The 17,538-nt window shown below is 31.8% G+C and overlaps 1 protein-coding gene across 1 annotated transcript in view; it reads right to left on the bottom strand.

Annotated features, from left to right (window-relative positions):
- Positions 1–7,581, bottom strand: part of LOC123656154 — a 135,028-nt gene extending 127,447 nt beyond the window's left edge. Inside the window, exon 1 of the mRNA XM_045591861.1 lies at positions 7,318–7,581. Coding sequence (XP_045447817.1) covers positions 7,318–7,581 — 264 coding nt within the window. The remainder of the gene's footprint in view (positions 1–7,317) is intronic.
- Positions 7,582–17,538: the final 9,957 nt, after the last annotated feature.

The raw sequence follows: 17,538 nt of genomic DNA, 5'->3' as shown, positions 1-17,538 counted from the left end.
GCAGCTAAGACGAACCTAACGATACCTCAATTATGTAAATCCGTTCAGTGGTTCTGGAAATATGAGGTAGTAAAGAATATTACATACAAATATACATACATACAAGATACGCGCGAAAAACATAACCCTTCCTTGGCAGTCGGGTAATAAGAATCCTTTACTGTTAGGTACTTACTGTTTGTAACAAGTAAACAGTAGCATTATAATAATTAAAGGGAAGGAAACAACAAACAAACAGTGAACAACAAAAGCAAATTATCACAAAGAAGATAATGTGTTGTTTTATCTAGACATGTCCTAAAACAACATTGTTGTAAGCTACGAATTGTTTGTTTGATTTAAATAATAAGATCAACATTGTTTTGTGTTTCATAACACATCGCCTCGGGAGCCCAACAATAAATTAAACATACATTACATATGTACATGGAACCTAATGAAACATTTTATTTGATAAGGACTTTGTCGGTCTAATCTGAAAATGTGTTATCCACTTGTAATTATCACACTTTTTAAAATCTTTTATTTTACTTGCAATCTATGTAAGTGTGTATGTATGTTTGTAGGGTGGAATCTTGCAACTCAATTTTGAAGCATCAACTCATTGAGCGGATAATTATTTTCTACACGTTTACTTTGGATGACATTGCATGGTAAGCTGTGTGACGTCATTCTAATCCATCATGGCGGAACACACACGATGATGAAGTTTTTAAGTCATATATGTATATTGTGCGATAATTTTTCATGTTGATAGTAAATGATTTAAAGGAAAAGTTCATTTTATTCTTTAAATCATAGCTTGTTTTTTTAAAAAGTTTTTTACTTTTAATTTCTTAACCAAATAAGTTTTATCATTGTGTTAGCAGGTGTCGATAGGTATATCACCTTAAAAACGGTGTATAATTTTTATGGTTTCTAAATTTTATTTAAAATAGTATCATTAGATTTAAATTATTTAGAATTTCGTTGTATGCGGTGAAAGAAATATGGCAGTCGGTCCTAGTTGTTATCATAAACGTGCAGCAGCAGCAGCAGGAGCAGCGTAGTGCAATAAGCTCTAAGCCTTCTTCTACATGGAGAAAGAGGATTATGCCTACGTATGCTACAGGTTGAATCTAATTTACATCAATATTACTTTCCAATCTAAGAAAGGTCTTCGTCTAGTACAGTAGGTATGCGTGAAGTCTGGTACAAAATTTAGATTGCCTTTAAGCCTTCGTTAATGTGCCTGCCACTATGCACCACAAGGTAACCATTACTTACATCATAACAGAAAGGTCATGTGAGTTAGAATTTTGGTACGGTACTACCCCAGTCGAACACCAATTTTTGAGCAAAATATTTTCTGCTAAAAGCACGTTAAGATAAATTGCTCGTTGATTTTTATTCATGGCCGACTTCAAAAAAGAGGTGCTCAACTAAAAAATATTTTTTAATTATTAATCGTTGTGTCCATTTGTTATAAGTATTCTTTGACGGTTCGCAGGAAAGTGGACATAATGTGCCAATCAAACCACTAATTGCAAATTTATGCGACGTTTCGATCCTTTATTGGATCATCATCAGGCTTTGACGGTTCGCAGGAAAGTGGACATAAGGTGCCAATCAAACCACTAATTGCAATTTCATGCGATGTTTCGATCCTTTATTGGATTAACTTGCGACTAACTTGGACTAATTTGCAATTAGTGGTTTGATTGGCACCTTATGTCCACTTTCCTGCGAACCGTCAAAGAATATTTTTTAATGTTACAGAAATGTCATTTATCGGTATCAATAAATAGAAATTTTTTATTTTTTGTGTAGTACCTACTATTATAGTTTTTTAAAATTACCGTTTCTTAAAATTTAGTTTTTTACCGTTTGTCTTCAACAAACACATCGAGTATTTTTCATGTTTTTTAATTTATTTTGTGTCAATTTTACTGTTGAAAAATAGTTATTTGTCTACTTTTATTTTTTTTATATTTTTTATGATTGTTGATGTTAAAATTTAGAAACAGAAACTAGAAGGTACGTTATTGAAGACCAATAAATTTTTTTTTCCTGGTTTCCATCCAAAGCAAAAATTATATAAAAAGGAACGCCTAACTTTATTTAAAGTCAACAGAAAATTATAAGGTTTTAGTTTAAAAAATTTCACAAGTAATAAAAACAAGTAGAAAGTAAAAAAAAGAAACAAATATATTTACTATATTTAAAATAAAATAAAAAACATTTAAAACGAATAATAAAATATACAATTTATACTTACGTGGATCGTAAGGCAATTGCTCTTAATGAACATTACTGTGAACTGAACTGAACTGTTTTAATACCCCATTTTAATATTTATTTATTAAAATTATAAAGATACTGCCGTGTGTTATTGAATAGTAGGTGAGTTTTACAATCGTATAATGTCCGGTGACAAATTTGTTTACTATAGAATCTATTTTTAGAGCATTTTTAACATTACAAATGCTATCTACTTTACATACATACTAATATACAAAGATTAGAAATAATAAATTTTTATAATGACACAATTTGCTTGAAATAATTTTGTCTTCTCAAAAATGAAGTTTTGATGTTTCAGTATTTAAAAGTTTCTTATCATTAACATGTACCAACTTATGTGAACAGCTATCGGAAATTATTTTGTTTTCGCAATTTAGATTTTTTAACATTTTAATTTATTATTATTAGTAGGTAAGTTTTAGAAATTTTATTTTTAATTTATTTGCATTATATAATTTATAATACAAGATAGAAGAATGAATTATAACATGATGCAATGATTTTATCGCTTCAATCTTTAAGTCTTTTTTTATAATAAAGTACACAGATTAACTAATGTTTAAAGTCATTCGATAGCTGTGAATGTTTTTAAGGTACTCTAGTAGATAACTAGATAAGATACAAAAGCTTTTGATAAATAGGTAATCGGAATTTTTTTTATGACACAAAGATATGAATATTAGTCAACGGACTTTACTATGTATGTTTTGTACTTGTAAATTTAAGGTTTCTATTCACTATTGACTTAGAAAAAAAACTCCTTTCAAAAGTCCTTGATAATAGTATGAGATTCACATTAATAACTCTGATACTAAATAGATGGTATATCAAATATGAAACGTATCTGTACGATTTATGGTTAAATACATTTCCGTAAAAATCGCATTGAATATTATGGAGCAGTTTTTGCGTGATATCGGTACAATGATTTTGAATTCTGAATTTCATTTTTACTGAATATATCCTATGATCAGATTTCCTTCAGTTTCTATTATATTGTACAAGTATATTCTGTATGTAATACATTTATTTATTTATTACTTTCTTGCATAAATATAGTCAAACACTTTTATATAGTAAAAAAAGGAAAAATCAGCAGTCATCATTATCATTACAGCCTATACAGTCCACTGCTGTACATAGGCCTCCACAAATTTGCGCCAAAAATAACGTGAACTACTAGGCAAGTGGGTTGGTGACCGCAGGGCTGGCTTTGTCGCACTAAAAACGTCTTCAGCCTGTGCATTTCAATGCCAGCAGTTAGATGGTTATCCCGCCATTGTTCGGCTGTTTAAGTGCCAAGGTGGTAGTGGAACTATGTTATCCCTTAGTCGCCTCTTACGACACCCATGGGAAGAGAGGGAGTGGCTATATTCTCTTTATTATTTTATTATTCTGTAACCACACAGCAGAAACACAATTGTACTGTACATAATGTTTGATATTGTTTCGATTTATTTCGCTGGCTCTGTGTAATTATTTAATTTTTATCTTGTTCCAACCTTTTCAGTTGATTATCAATCAGTTGTTCTTCACTCAGGCGGGTTTTTTGTTTGTTTTTTTATTTTTGTTTTAATTTATTTGTAAAGGGATATATATTTGTTGTATTTGTTGCTGTGTGGCTACGGTACTAAAGAATATAGCCACCCCCTCTCTTCCCGTGGGTGTCGTAAGAGGCGACTAAGGGATAACACAGTTCCGCTACCACCTTGGAACTTAAAAAGCCGACCGGTGGCGGGATAGCCATCCAACTGCTGGCTTTGAAATACACAGGCCGAAGACGGCAGCAGCGTCTTCGGTGCGACAAAGCCAGCCCTGCGGTCACCAACCCGCCTGCCCAGCGTGGTGACTATGGGCAAAACACATGAGTTCACGTTTTTGGCGTAAACTTGTGGAGGACCAGTAGACTGTATAGGCTGTAATGATGATATATTTGTTATAAAATTCATGTATATTGATATTTGTTTAGTAGTTGTCGTTGTTTTTCGTGCTTTGTTATTGAATTTCGCGACAAATTTTCAGTATATTTTTCACGTTAATACTTATGTATCTAGAGTTATATCCTTTTGAACCCGAAACTTTCATCAACTGGTAAAGTTCGCGTAAATTACGTGAATTGGAGATGGATAACAAAAAAAAAAATAGTTTTTAGGGGTTTTGTTTTTTGTTTATCTTTTCTTTGGTGAGCATTAAGCTAGGATCATTATTCTACTACTTACACAAAGACAAGTTATAGGTGTAAAGTAATTTAACCGCACAAGTATGATTTATCACATAATTAACCACTTAATAATTGTGAAAAAAAACTCTTTTTTTTAAACTTTTTTTTTAACTTAATTTTTTTAAATATAGACCAAAAAAACTTAAATTTAAATTTAAAAAAGAAAGTGGTAACCTTACAACCTAGCCCATTATAGTTCACGAACAATCATTTTTTGAAACTTTTTTTTGCTCTCCTATAAAATGATGATTTCCGACTTTGTATCACTTGTCACAGGAGGAACAGATTCATGAACGCGTTGTTCTTATGAATCATAGTTAGTCATACAAATGTGTATAAATGTGTATGTAATGTAACTTACATGACTTTTCAAATAGGTGGAGCCATATACTACACTTTCGATCACATATGGTGGGAAAAAATATTCATATATACTTAAATTGTACAACATAATTGTGTTTGCTTGCAAACGAAAAAAAAACCGACTTCAATTACATCGACAAGTAATACAACGTAGATCGACGAAAAAATAGTCAAGCAACTACGCGTTATCAAAGATTACTCAAAAAGTAGTTATCAGATCTCGATAAAATTTATATGTGACCATATGATAAACATCAGCTTTCGATTAAATTAAAAATTATCAAAATCGGTACACCCAGTAAAAAGTTATTACGGATTTTCAAGAGTTTCCCTCGATTTCTCTGGGATCCCATCATCAGATCCTGGTTTCCTTATCATGGTACCAAACTAGGGATATCCCCTATCCAACAAAAAAAGAATTATCAAAATCGGTACATCCAGTAGAAAGTTATGCGGTATAATACAACGTAGGTCGACGAAAAAAGCGTCAAGTAAAAACGCATTATTAGATATAACTCAAAAAGTAGTTGTTAGATCTCAAATAAATTTAAATGGGACCAATTGGCACACACCACCTTTCGATTAAAACAAAATTTGTCGAAATCGGTCCACCCGGTCAAAAGTTCTGATGTAACATACATAAAAAAAAAAAAAAAAAAAAAAAAATACAGTCGAATTGAGAACCTCCTCCTTTTTTGGAAGTCGGTTAAAAATTTATTGGACGCTACTCACGTTGTCAGATTCTGCCTGGCTTACACTAGATTCATCATCAATAACAGAGTTATCGAAACACGAACACAAGAAACTACACAACAATGTTGTTAATAAAAACACACATGGATATACACAATTACACATTTTAAACGCACATCCATCATACACTTATAACGGAACACTAATAAACAATTCGATAACTGATTTGGAACATGAATCAAAGGATATGTCGATAATTACTTTATTTTAAACGCAAAACACGTAAACAATATTGAAAACAAACGTGTACCTCTCGCGTATAATTAAATTTATAAAGACTTTTTGTGATTAGGAACTATAATGTATTAAGGGACAGTCACACTTACACGGAAAACGCGAAAGATAGGTTGTCGCTTGACGCTTATCTCAAACTTATTCTTTGGGCAAAACTATCTAATACGTTTAATAATTATCGTATTCACTGCTAATATTATTTTGAGGTATATTTAAAATATGATTTACTTATACGCATTATTTAATAATATTATAAAAGAAACGACGCGTTACTTTAGAAATAAAATGCGCGCGAACCTTGAGTTTTCTGAAATAGTGTATCCTCACCTATTTAGATATCGGCTATCAATTTCGATATATTATCAATAACATACGTATAACACTTGAAGCTGAATGATATTGCGTCGATACGGGTATAGATTGGACAATCGGATTACCATTTTACTTTTAGCCTGGCGATGTGGTGTTCGTTGAAAATATGAAATCAGCGCAGTGCCAAGATAAACTATGGTTTATGTTTAATGTAAATATGACGGTATACTATAAGGCCGATACTGGTTTATTGCTCTTGTTGTGTTACAAATTTAAAATGTAATATAATAAATATTTTGAAAGCTGTGACACGATTTAGTATTTTGATTTTAATTGAGAAACTATCGATCGCGCGAAAACGAAATTAGTCATCGTCTTCTTATAACGGAAATTATAAAAGTGACTTTGACATAATTTGGGAGACAAACGTACCTCTGGGAGTAATTTGAATAGTTAGGTAATATAATATATAAATAACTTTATTATTAATTTTTATTAATATTAATTAAATTTTTGAATAAACGTTCAAATAAAACTAAATAGACATTCTGAAAATAATTTTTGATAGAAAAGTAACCGAATGATTCTATATCAATGCTTTTGTTATCGACAGCAACTAGGTTAGCCGTCTTCTAGGATATCATACCAAATTTCCATTTTGGAGTAGTGATCATTTATATTAGATAAATAAGAATATACTTTCAATCAAAATATAAAAGCTTGGCCACATCTCCAGGGCAGAATACCGATACCGTGCTTATGTTTTGCCGTATATACTTCATATGGAAAGGTGTTATACGCTTCAGCCTGTAATATCTCACTGCTGGACGTAGGCCTCCTTTCCCATATAGGAGAAGGATCAGAGCTTAATCCACCACGCTGCTCCAATGCGGGTTGGCGGATATATTCCCTACTATGAGTAACGATCGCTATCAAGTGTACAACCGGGACCGACAGCTATAGATCTACAAGGACTGCACAAACACCCAGACTACGGCAAACATCTGCATGGCCAATACAATGTCTGTTAAGTGCGGGGATCGAACCCGCAACCGCCAGCACAACAACCACAAACCAGTGCGGTGACCGTTGCGCGAAGGTGTTATGTGACCTTAAAACTTAACTTATCTTGATATAGAAGTATTACTTACCGTTACGGTGCTCACATGTGAATTTCGAAGATTAAATAAAGTGGAATGCATTTCGAGTAAAGATTCATCAATATTCAGACTTCCAAGGAAGTGTCTAGACTTCAAATCTGGTGTAGGCGATGTCCTCATATCTTCGTCTTGTACTGACACTGTAGTTTCTAGACTTTCTAAAGTATTGATTCCAGTAAAAAATGTTTCTGTTGATACATTTCCGGTAGGCCACATTAGAAGTATTATACAGCACAATGTTGATTGCCATTTCATCGTGCAGTAAACATGCTAGAAGCAACTGATCTTTAAAGTGATCACCATCTTTCTTCACTTTTTGAACAGTCTTGAATGTGAAAAAATAAAATAAAATGTAAGGTTTTCTTTTGTCATTTTCATTCTAAAAAAATTAATACATACGGTTTTTGGATTGAAATAAACTTAGATTTCGTCAAAGCAACACTAACTAGATAGTATAATTTTGAAGATAATTTTTTTTTTAAGAATTGAAGTGAATTATATTTAAAATAAATATAGAAAAGAAAACTAATTGCAACGAGGATCAACAGATGTCCATATAGCTAAAACGACGATCACTTTGTGTGTCGTATCTGTTAGAGATCTTATAAATTCTTTGAAATTTAATACAAAATTCAGGAGTCGCTTGTATACGCTCGTGTTCGTGAAAATAAATATATACGTGTTAAAAGATGATTATTTATTGATTTATTTATACAGAAAACCAACAGCTTATACATACTATTTTTATCATAAAGCATACAACAAATAATATAGCCAATAACAGGTTTCCCTAAAGTTAACAAATTGGTATTATGGAGATATCGTTGACAGAAAAAAAAAGAAAACAAGCGTACAACCAGTACATTCCGACACACAAGAAATACTTATAAGAGAATTTTGATGTTGAGACACAGTTAACTAACACTTAGCAATACACATACATAAATACATAGTAAAAGACGCATATATAAACACATCATACATATACAGATACATAATATTATTACATAGTATAAAACAAAGTCGCTTTCTCTGTCCCTATGTATGCTTAAATCTTTAAAACTACGCAACGGATTTTGATGCGGTTTTTTTAATAGCCTAGAGTGATTGAAGAGAAAGGTTTGTATGTATAATATATGCATAATATAGTATGGTCACCAACCCGCCTGCCTAGCGTGGTGACTACCCGAGTAGAAATTTTTTCGTCTTCCTGAGAAGGACCGGACCAGGCACGCCTGATCAGGACTAGATAAGGCATGTAACGCAGATGATTGGTCTGGACCTGATCAGGACGAGATAAGATTTCCTGATCGGGTCCAGATCAGGAAATCTCATCTCATCCTGATCAGCTGGTTCGGTCCAGTCCTTTTAAAAAACACGAATGTATATTCTTGAAAAAATTGTTTAACAAAAAAAAAAAACGACTTGATATTATAAGTGTTACTTCACATAATTATTATGATATTTATTTCCGTTTATTTTTTCCAATGTATTATTTATTTATATTTTTACTTTAAATATTAATTATTTTTATTTATTTTTATGTTATTAATTAATTATTATTAATTAAATATTTTTTATAACTTCTAATATTTAACTACTAATTAACTATTTCCTATTACTTACGACTGCTCCACTGTGTAGAAACCGACTCCCTGCTAGACTGTCCTAATAACTCTATATATACTAAGTGCGCTTAAAAACTTTAATAGCGCGATTCAGGCTCAGTTCGCGTAATTTCTTTCAGGCTATCCTGATCTGGACCTGACCGGGTCCTGATCCAGTATGCCTTACCATACTTGATTATATTTTATATCAGGCTATCCTGATCTGGATCAGACCGGGTCCTGATCCAGTATGCCTTACCATACTTGATTATATTTTACATCAGGCTATCCTGATCTGGACCGGACCGGGTCCTGATCCAGTATGCCTTACCCTACTTGATTATATTTTACATCAGGCTATCCTTGTCTGGACCAGACTTGGTCCTGATAGAGCTGGTCCTGATAGAGCTTGCCGGATCCGGCATGCCTCATTGTATCCTGATCCGGTCCAGATACCTGATCTGGTTTAGCCTGACCTTTTTTCTAGTCGGGTATGGGCAAAACACATGAGTTCACGTTATTAACGGCGTAAACTTGTGGAGGCCTATGTCCAGCAGTGGACTGTATAGGCTGCAATGATGATAGTAGAGGAATACTGGTAGTTTTTGCAACCGTGTGAAGCCGGGGCGGGTGGCTGGTATACTTATAGTTTATAAACTATTGTAAAAATTGTTACGGTGACTCAGATAGTATTTTTATTATATTGGTTTTGAATATCCTTTTAGACTTTGTGAAGATGTCGACGTTTTAAAATAATGTGTTTTACGTATGAGGGAGTAACAGCGAGTTTTTAAATAATTCGAATAATGTTGAGGAACTTCTAACATAGATGTATTACGGGTACGAAATTTAGGAGTTACTTTGGTCTTTTGTGTTTGTGTATGTTTCTGGACGGCGTTTACTGTTATTAATATTAATAAAGTAATGATTTTCTTTTTTAGAATTTCCCATAATATTACCATTAAGTATGGAAATTCCGTAAAATATAATCAAGTTTCGTGATAAAATAAGCTCAGTGACCCTCATCACGCATTGGTGGACCTGCCATTGATTCGGAAAAAGACTTATTATTGATGCGGAAACGAATTTGAGTCCTTATCGGTTTTAAGTGTAGTCCCTGTATCTCTGTAACGAAAATACTTTCAAGAAATTTCTTTATTTCTAAAGTTTGTTTTTATTTTTGCTTATTATATTTCACATTTATGATTATTTATTCGTATTTTTAATTCATATTATTAATCGTTATATTGTAGATCACATATTCGACCAAAGTGGTGTTTTTAGAAATCGACAGTTCTAACATAATTAAAGTTTTTAAATTGGTTAGTATTTTGTTATCAATAGGAAAATATAAAATTTTAAAATATCTTGGCAATTGGAGTCTGATATGTAAGTTCATTTTTGAAAAGTGGTCTCATGACTAAAATAATTTTGGAATCCCTGGGATAGAGTATTCTTTATAAAAATTTATTTGTATTACCTATACATAAAATAATAGTGCTTTTGTCACAACTTATATCATTAATGGGTTAATGTATTGTTGTCTTATTCTAATCAATAAACTGTGAAACTTCTAAACCAATGTTAATAAATAATTTATTGTATTTTATTTTAATTTAATGGGGTCAAGAATATAAAGGGCGTCCTCGGCACACGGTAGCGGATCCTCTTTGAGAGTCAATATAATTTTTTATATAATGAGGAAAAAGAAACATCCTTTTTAAGGCTTTCAATCTTTACTTCATATAAAATGATTTTCTGAATAGAAGCTCTTCATTTTTTTTTACATACAGGACATTTCATACCGGGATATGTATTATTTTTCAGCTCTACAAAACTTGTGATTTTTTGAATTTATTTGTGAAAACTTCATCAAATTACGGTGTATACGTTAACTAGACATAATATGTGTTAATGTTTCTCGCTTCTCCTCAAAAACAGATGTTTTAAAAATCTATTTTAAATTAGTCATATAGTCAAAGTTCATTTATATAATACATATCACACTTTTGTTATTAATTTTAGGAAACGCTACGGTAATATGTCTATAATAATAACTAGGTACCTCTTACGTCTAGATCAAGAATAAAAATTAAATTATATTTGAATAACTCAAAGTTGCAAAGTCAATTAAATTAATTATTTAATATTGGGATAAGTAGGTTTGTAAGTCATTACGTTAATAGGCACCTAATGAGCAGGTTTTTTTTTTGTATATTATGTACAAGGTCGGCAAACAAGCGTACGGCTCTTTGATGGTAAGCGATTACCGTAGCCTATAGACGTCTGCAACACCTGAAGCATCGCAAGCGCGTTGCCGACGCTATCTCTAATAATATAATAAAGTAATAAGAATATGGATACATATCCAAAAATATTTACCTACTCACCTAACAAAAGCTACCATGGCTACTAAAAATAACTGAACAAGTTAGGGGTAACTAGGTAACTCGCCTAGTTACTTGGATAGTAACCGCATTACTTATCAAAGTTATTGAAATAACGTAAATCTGAAAGAGCCTTAGTAAAAATAGATTAGAAACATCTAAATTGTGGGCTTTTCAATTGAATTTTTAGACTGTCAATTACTTTTGTAATTGATTTTCTAGATTTTCAATTGATTTTGTAAATTATCAGACTATTTTCTTTTGCAAAACTAGTATGAAGTTATGTAGTAGCAGCGTCTTCGGTGCGACAAAGCCAGCCCTGCAGTCACCAACCCGCCTGCCCAGCGTGGTGACTATGGGCAAAACACACGAGTTCACGCTATTTGTGGCGTAAACTTGTGGAGGCCTATGTCCAGCAGTGGACTGTGATAGGCTGTAATGATGTTGATGATGAATGATGAGTATGTAGTTTGATTTAAACTTATCTGTGTCTATCAGTTGTCTGTGTACTTAATTTTAAATATTACTATTGTAAGTATATAGTATACAATTTACCACATTCTAAATAAAAATTCATTTGAATTAGAATATTTTCCATTAAGAATAATGATAAATTTCTGCTATATTTTATAAAAGTTTTCAATCGATATTATCATACGTGATCAGAAAGCACGTAGGGCGGATTTCCAAGGTCGTTGGGACAGCACTATAAATCTTCCTACAAATATAAACATACCCCCTTGACGACTGTGAGTGACGAGTATTCTAGTGAGCCTTTCTTATCAGTATTCATAGAGTCAAAATACAATTTCTGTTATTAATGAATCCAATCACAAGTTTTTGGGCGTTGTTTTAGGAATATGACCACTTGTTGCTTCTGAAACAGTATGGCTTCTGCCCTAGGTATAATAAAAATGAATTATAGCAGAGACAGGACAGTTGAAAGCAAATATTTGCAGAAATTTTGCTATAATTTCAGCTTGGATAAACACTTAGTACTATGAAACTTCTACACTATGAAACCATTCGAGCAAGTTTTCGTGTAAAAAATTGAACTCGTTGTTTTGTTTTGAACGATAAATTTTCAATATTGTGTAAAAAAAATATATAATATTGGAAATATTATTTAATTAATTATGTAAAGTTAATCTTAAATTAATTTAATGTTTATTTTTGTGTCATATAACGTATAATGTATGTGTTTTCTTAGTAAAATGGTTTCTATTACTAGAACCTTGGTATTTCATGCTACATATTCTTGGATTGAAAATATTAATATTCCACATACCAAGTTCCGACTTTATGTGTAGGAGACCTTGATATGTTTTGTCAAATCAATATGGCACCGAGCGGTACATATAAGGGGGCGACAAAATCACCACAAATTTTTCAAAAAATTTAATTCCTGCCTACCGACAGCGTAAAAGTACGAAACAGAAGAAGCGGGATGAAGTGCCACCGAAGTGCTGAAACAATTCCACGTTCTCACTAGTATTCTTTAGTAAAAACTTTAATACGATCGTTATCATCAACACTCACAGCGTGTTCAGGTTAATCTCTATTACTATATCGGCATTATGCACATTAATCAATAATATAAGTCGATACAGTTTGAAAGCTTGAAGATTTTCGACATGTTTATTGTATTGTATATTGTGTGTACCTATTATGTGTGTATGTAAAAAAAAAAACAATAGCGTTTCAATATTACAATTTCAATAAAAAAAATCTTATTTTTGAACTAATACTTCCTTTGACGCGTTGAGAGAGAGAGAGAGAGAGAGATATGTGAGAGTAAAAGTAAAATTAGAAGCTGAAGAAAGGTTTTCTCCTATAATATATAGAAACATTGGACATAAATACTAAAGACTGCCAAGGAGAGTCATAATTGAACCTGTTCTGCCCATTAATAAATTTAGTGGCAGCTGCAGCTACCGAATCATGTCAGTTCATGTTCATCAGAAGCTTATCAATTTATCATGGTGCTACAGGAAATGTAGCATTATTAGCAAGCTTGTCACAACGCTGGCAACATTTAATAAGTAAATTCGATAAATGACAAAACAAAGAAGACAGTGAATCTGACACGTAAATCAGATAAAAGTTTCAGAGATTCTTGTTTCAAGTTCCTTAAAACCATAGAACCGATCAAGGTTGATTATAATTAAAACCTTGTTACGTGTCGAGAAGCAGCAGGAATAGATTTGGATTAAGAAAAATTAGAAATGGTGGTAACGGTTGTTGTGTGTTGAGCGGAATGATTTTTAGAAAGTATAAACAAAGCGAACATTCAAATTTACGTATTCAACAACAAGTTTATTCGCTGTAGCCAATTTTACGAACCACTCTGTAAGAATTTTTGTAGATGAACGAGAGAATTTTGAGTTAAAAAAAGCGATAGTTTGATACTATTGCTTTTTTCCAAAATATATATCAAAGCAATATACAATAAAAGGAAATAATTGTGTTTGCTCGCAAACGAAAAAAAAACCGACTTCAATTACATCGACAAGTAATACAACGTTGATCGACGAAAAAATAGTCAAGCAACTAGGCGTTATCAAAGATTACTCAAATAGTAGTTATCAGATCTCGATAAAATTCAAATGTGACCACATGATAAACATCAGCTTTCGATTAAATAAAAAATTATCAAAATTGGTACACCCAGTAAAAGTTATTACGGATTTTCGAAAGTTTCCCTCGATTTCTCTAAGATCCCATCATCAGATCCTGGTTTCCTTATCACGGTACCAAACTAGGGATATTCCCTTTCAAACAAAAAAATAATTATCAAAATCGGTACATTCAGTAGAAAGTTATGCGGTATAATACAACGTAGGTCGACGAAAAAAGTGTCAAGTAAAAACGCATTATTAGATATAACTCGAAAAGTGGTTGTTAGATCTCAAATAAATTTAAATGGGACCAATTGGCACACACCACCTTTCGATTAAAAGAAAATTTGTCGAAATCGGTCTACCCGGTCAAAAGTTCTGATGTACCATACATAAAAAAAAAAAAAAATACAGTCGAATTGAGAACCTCTTCCTTTTTTGGAAGTCGGTTAAAAAGACAGAAAAGACTTGATGAAATACCCGAAGAAGATATTAGTATAACTTCAAGTTTAAGAAACACCAAGGATTAACACGTGCCTCGTTCTTATTTATTGACTCATTTCCGAGATAGAAATGCGGCATAAACAGATTGAACTAGAAGTTTTTCAGCCAAATCAGTAAGTTCATACCATCAATCCTGACGGAACGCAAAAAAGAATTTCCTTCGAACAAATGTATCTTAATGATTTAGAAACTAACTTACTCAGGTAACTAAACTAACTAATTTTCCAGAAACCAGAGTTTGGATTGTTAAAAAGTCTATCTTCGTTCCTGCGAAAACAAAAATGGCTCTATGCAAACTAGTGACAAATTTTTCGGATAAAGTGCTGTGTAAGTGTGTGTGTGTGTGTGTGTGTGTGTGTGTGTGTGTGATAAGTGTGTGTTTTTGCTTATATCGGAAAAAAACATCAACGATCTACTTTAAGTCGAAAAAAGTTAAACGCCTTATCTCTTTTTTACTCAGAAATAATGAGAAAGATTTCATACGATGATATAATTAATGTTTTTATGGATTTTAAATCCCATATAAAACTAACATAAAGCTTTCATAACTTTAATAATTTCATTATTATCACTAACTGAATCTTTAACATAAAGTTTAATGAAGATACGGTTTGGTTTTTTTAAACTACAAGTGCAATAAAACATATTTAACATTATTTTATGTAAGTTGTCGAATTTAAGAGGCGGCAAAAATATATTATCCTACTGGAGGTAAATTTGTAAATCCTCCATTGAGTCCTATTTGTATTGACGTAAAATTGATTAAATAAATAGTTCGGTCAATATAGACATTTTTAATAACAAATATATCGACAGAACTGCATTTTGGTAGAGACGTTGGGTAAGCTAGCAGAAAAAAGTGCCAAAAGTCACCATAGATTCCATGTGTGCTAAAAAAGCTAGTCAAGGTCAACGGCCGGTAATTTCGTCTTTTTTCTCGAAAACTGTGACCTTAATTAAAAATATAGATCAGGTAAAAATTGTTAAGAAATAAAGAATGGGGCGGCCAATTTTCGGTGGGCCCCAGGTGGCAAAACTCACCCTACCCCACTGCGTGTTGTTTTCTATCAGCGATGGAATTTTAACATAATTCGTTTGACTTTTATGACAAAATAATACTATGGACAAGTTAAAAATTTGTTGACATTTTCCGTAAAGTTAATTTAAGTTAGTTTAGATTTAAGAGTTAGTTGCATAGAACTACGATGTGTTTCACTTATAAAGAAAAAATAAATTAGTTTTACTTATATACGTTTCCTAAGACTTTATCAATATCACGACTCTAATTTGAATGAATTTTCCTTATATCCACGAAAACCACGAACTTTGTAGTAGTTCAACCCCTAAAGATTACATTTTTCTGACACACAATGCCGAATATCTTACAGTTCGATTATGGACCTTATTCATAGACCTTAGTGCCCAATATCGAGCATAGACAAGCTTTTAAAAAACCTTTTTTTTCAGTAACTGGTCATAGGTATCTTGTTTCTGTACAATACTTTTTTTCTATTAGAATAGTTTATTTGATTCTGATCTGATAAATAAACACACTATCCAAAATTGATTTATAATGATTTTCTAAATCTCATCGATCGATCATGTTATGATATTTGGTTTTTTCTTTATATGATGCTTATTTATGTATATTTAAGTATAAATAAATACTAAATTATGTGTATTAGAAATTAATACTACTTTCTTCTAAAACTAATAAGAAGTTTTAAGGCTGCATAAGTAAAGAAATTTTATTTGCAAAATATCACACTGTGTATTAACTATCTGTTATTACCATACGCTTAGTATATCATCAAATTTCCAACAATTATGATAATTTAATTTTAGTTATAAACATATAATTTAAATTTAGCAATAAACCGTCTACAGAACACAATTTTCACAACAAAATAACAACACTAGCAGGGCACTTTATTCGATGTTCTATCTAATTCTATGATTGTCTAACTAATTTATAATCGTTTACATAAGCGATCATAATTGTCGTGCGATTGTTTATGTAAATAACCACGATTGCACAGTCCACATGGTGCAAGCGTCGACGCGTTTGACGCTGGGCGGGCGCCCCAGCGACTTCTGTAGCTCGACTGCCCCGTAACAAACGTTTCTCGATTATTACGTACCATTTGCTCCATATTTCATTTTACTACAAAGATAGTGGTTTTTATTGGTTCATTTTGATTTATTCAGTCAATAAGCGATTACGAATAGGCGGTTGTATTTTGTTTGAATGTTATTTAGTTTTATGTAATTCATTTATTTGATGTAATATCCGAATTGCTTTGTTGCTAACTTGTATTTAGAAAATATAAATCGTTTTTAGTAATTTTTATAACAAATAAAAATAACGAAATTATTTTTGCTTTAACAATCCACAAATTACAGAGTAAAGTGTAACTAGTGAATAATAATGATTTAAATTTCAATTTTCAGACGTGAAATACGTTCGAATTCAAGTAGTAGTTTTTCGTCGTTACATGAAAGATGGCTGATTTCTCCACAGAACACGGGGAAGCGAGTCGTAAAATTAACTTATCCTGTGTGTTTCTACAAACCTTAATTATGTTTTATTTATTTGTCTTTTTCTTAATATTTTGTTTTATTACAATTAAAATGCTTTTTTTTTAAATTTTATTTTGTATGCCACAATTACGTTGTAAATATTATTGTATGTATACATTTATATACATTTGCTAGTATTTTGCCAGGGTAAAATGTCGTGTGGATTTTCCTTCTGCCATTATTGTATCAGCGAATCGTAGAGGTGCTGTTAGATGTTAGTGTTTTATGATTGCTAACTACTACATAATCTTTAGAAGTCTTCTCCATGTTCTTAGGTCTTTCTCAAAGGTTTTATTACGTTTTTGACCTTCTCGTAATATTTGAAACCGCGTCCAGTGTCATTAGTTATAGGGTGGATTCCTCTGTATTAATTAATTTATTTATTTAGTAAGAATCACCAACAGAATTACATGTTTAAAAAACAAACTTATTTTAACACTTAAAACAATTTTATTTTATGGAGGGATGTCAAGTTTCAGGCGGGAAACCTTAAAACTTCAACTTTCTGGGAAGTTT

Source organism: Melitaea cinxia, chromosome 9 (assembly GCF_905220565.1).
Source record: "Melitaea cinxia chromosome 9, ilMelCinx1.1, whole genome shotgun sequence".
NCBI classification, from domain to species: Eukaryota; Metazoa; Arthropoda; class Insecta; order Lepidoptera; family Nymphalidae; genus Melitaea; species Melitaea cinxia.
The sequence above is the reverse complement of the archived record's forward strand: the minus strand, read 5'-3'. Positions and strand labels throughout refer to the sequence as shown.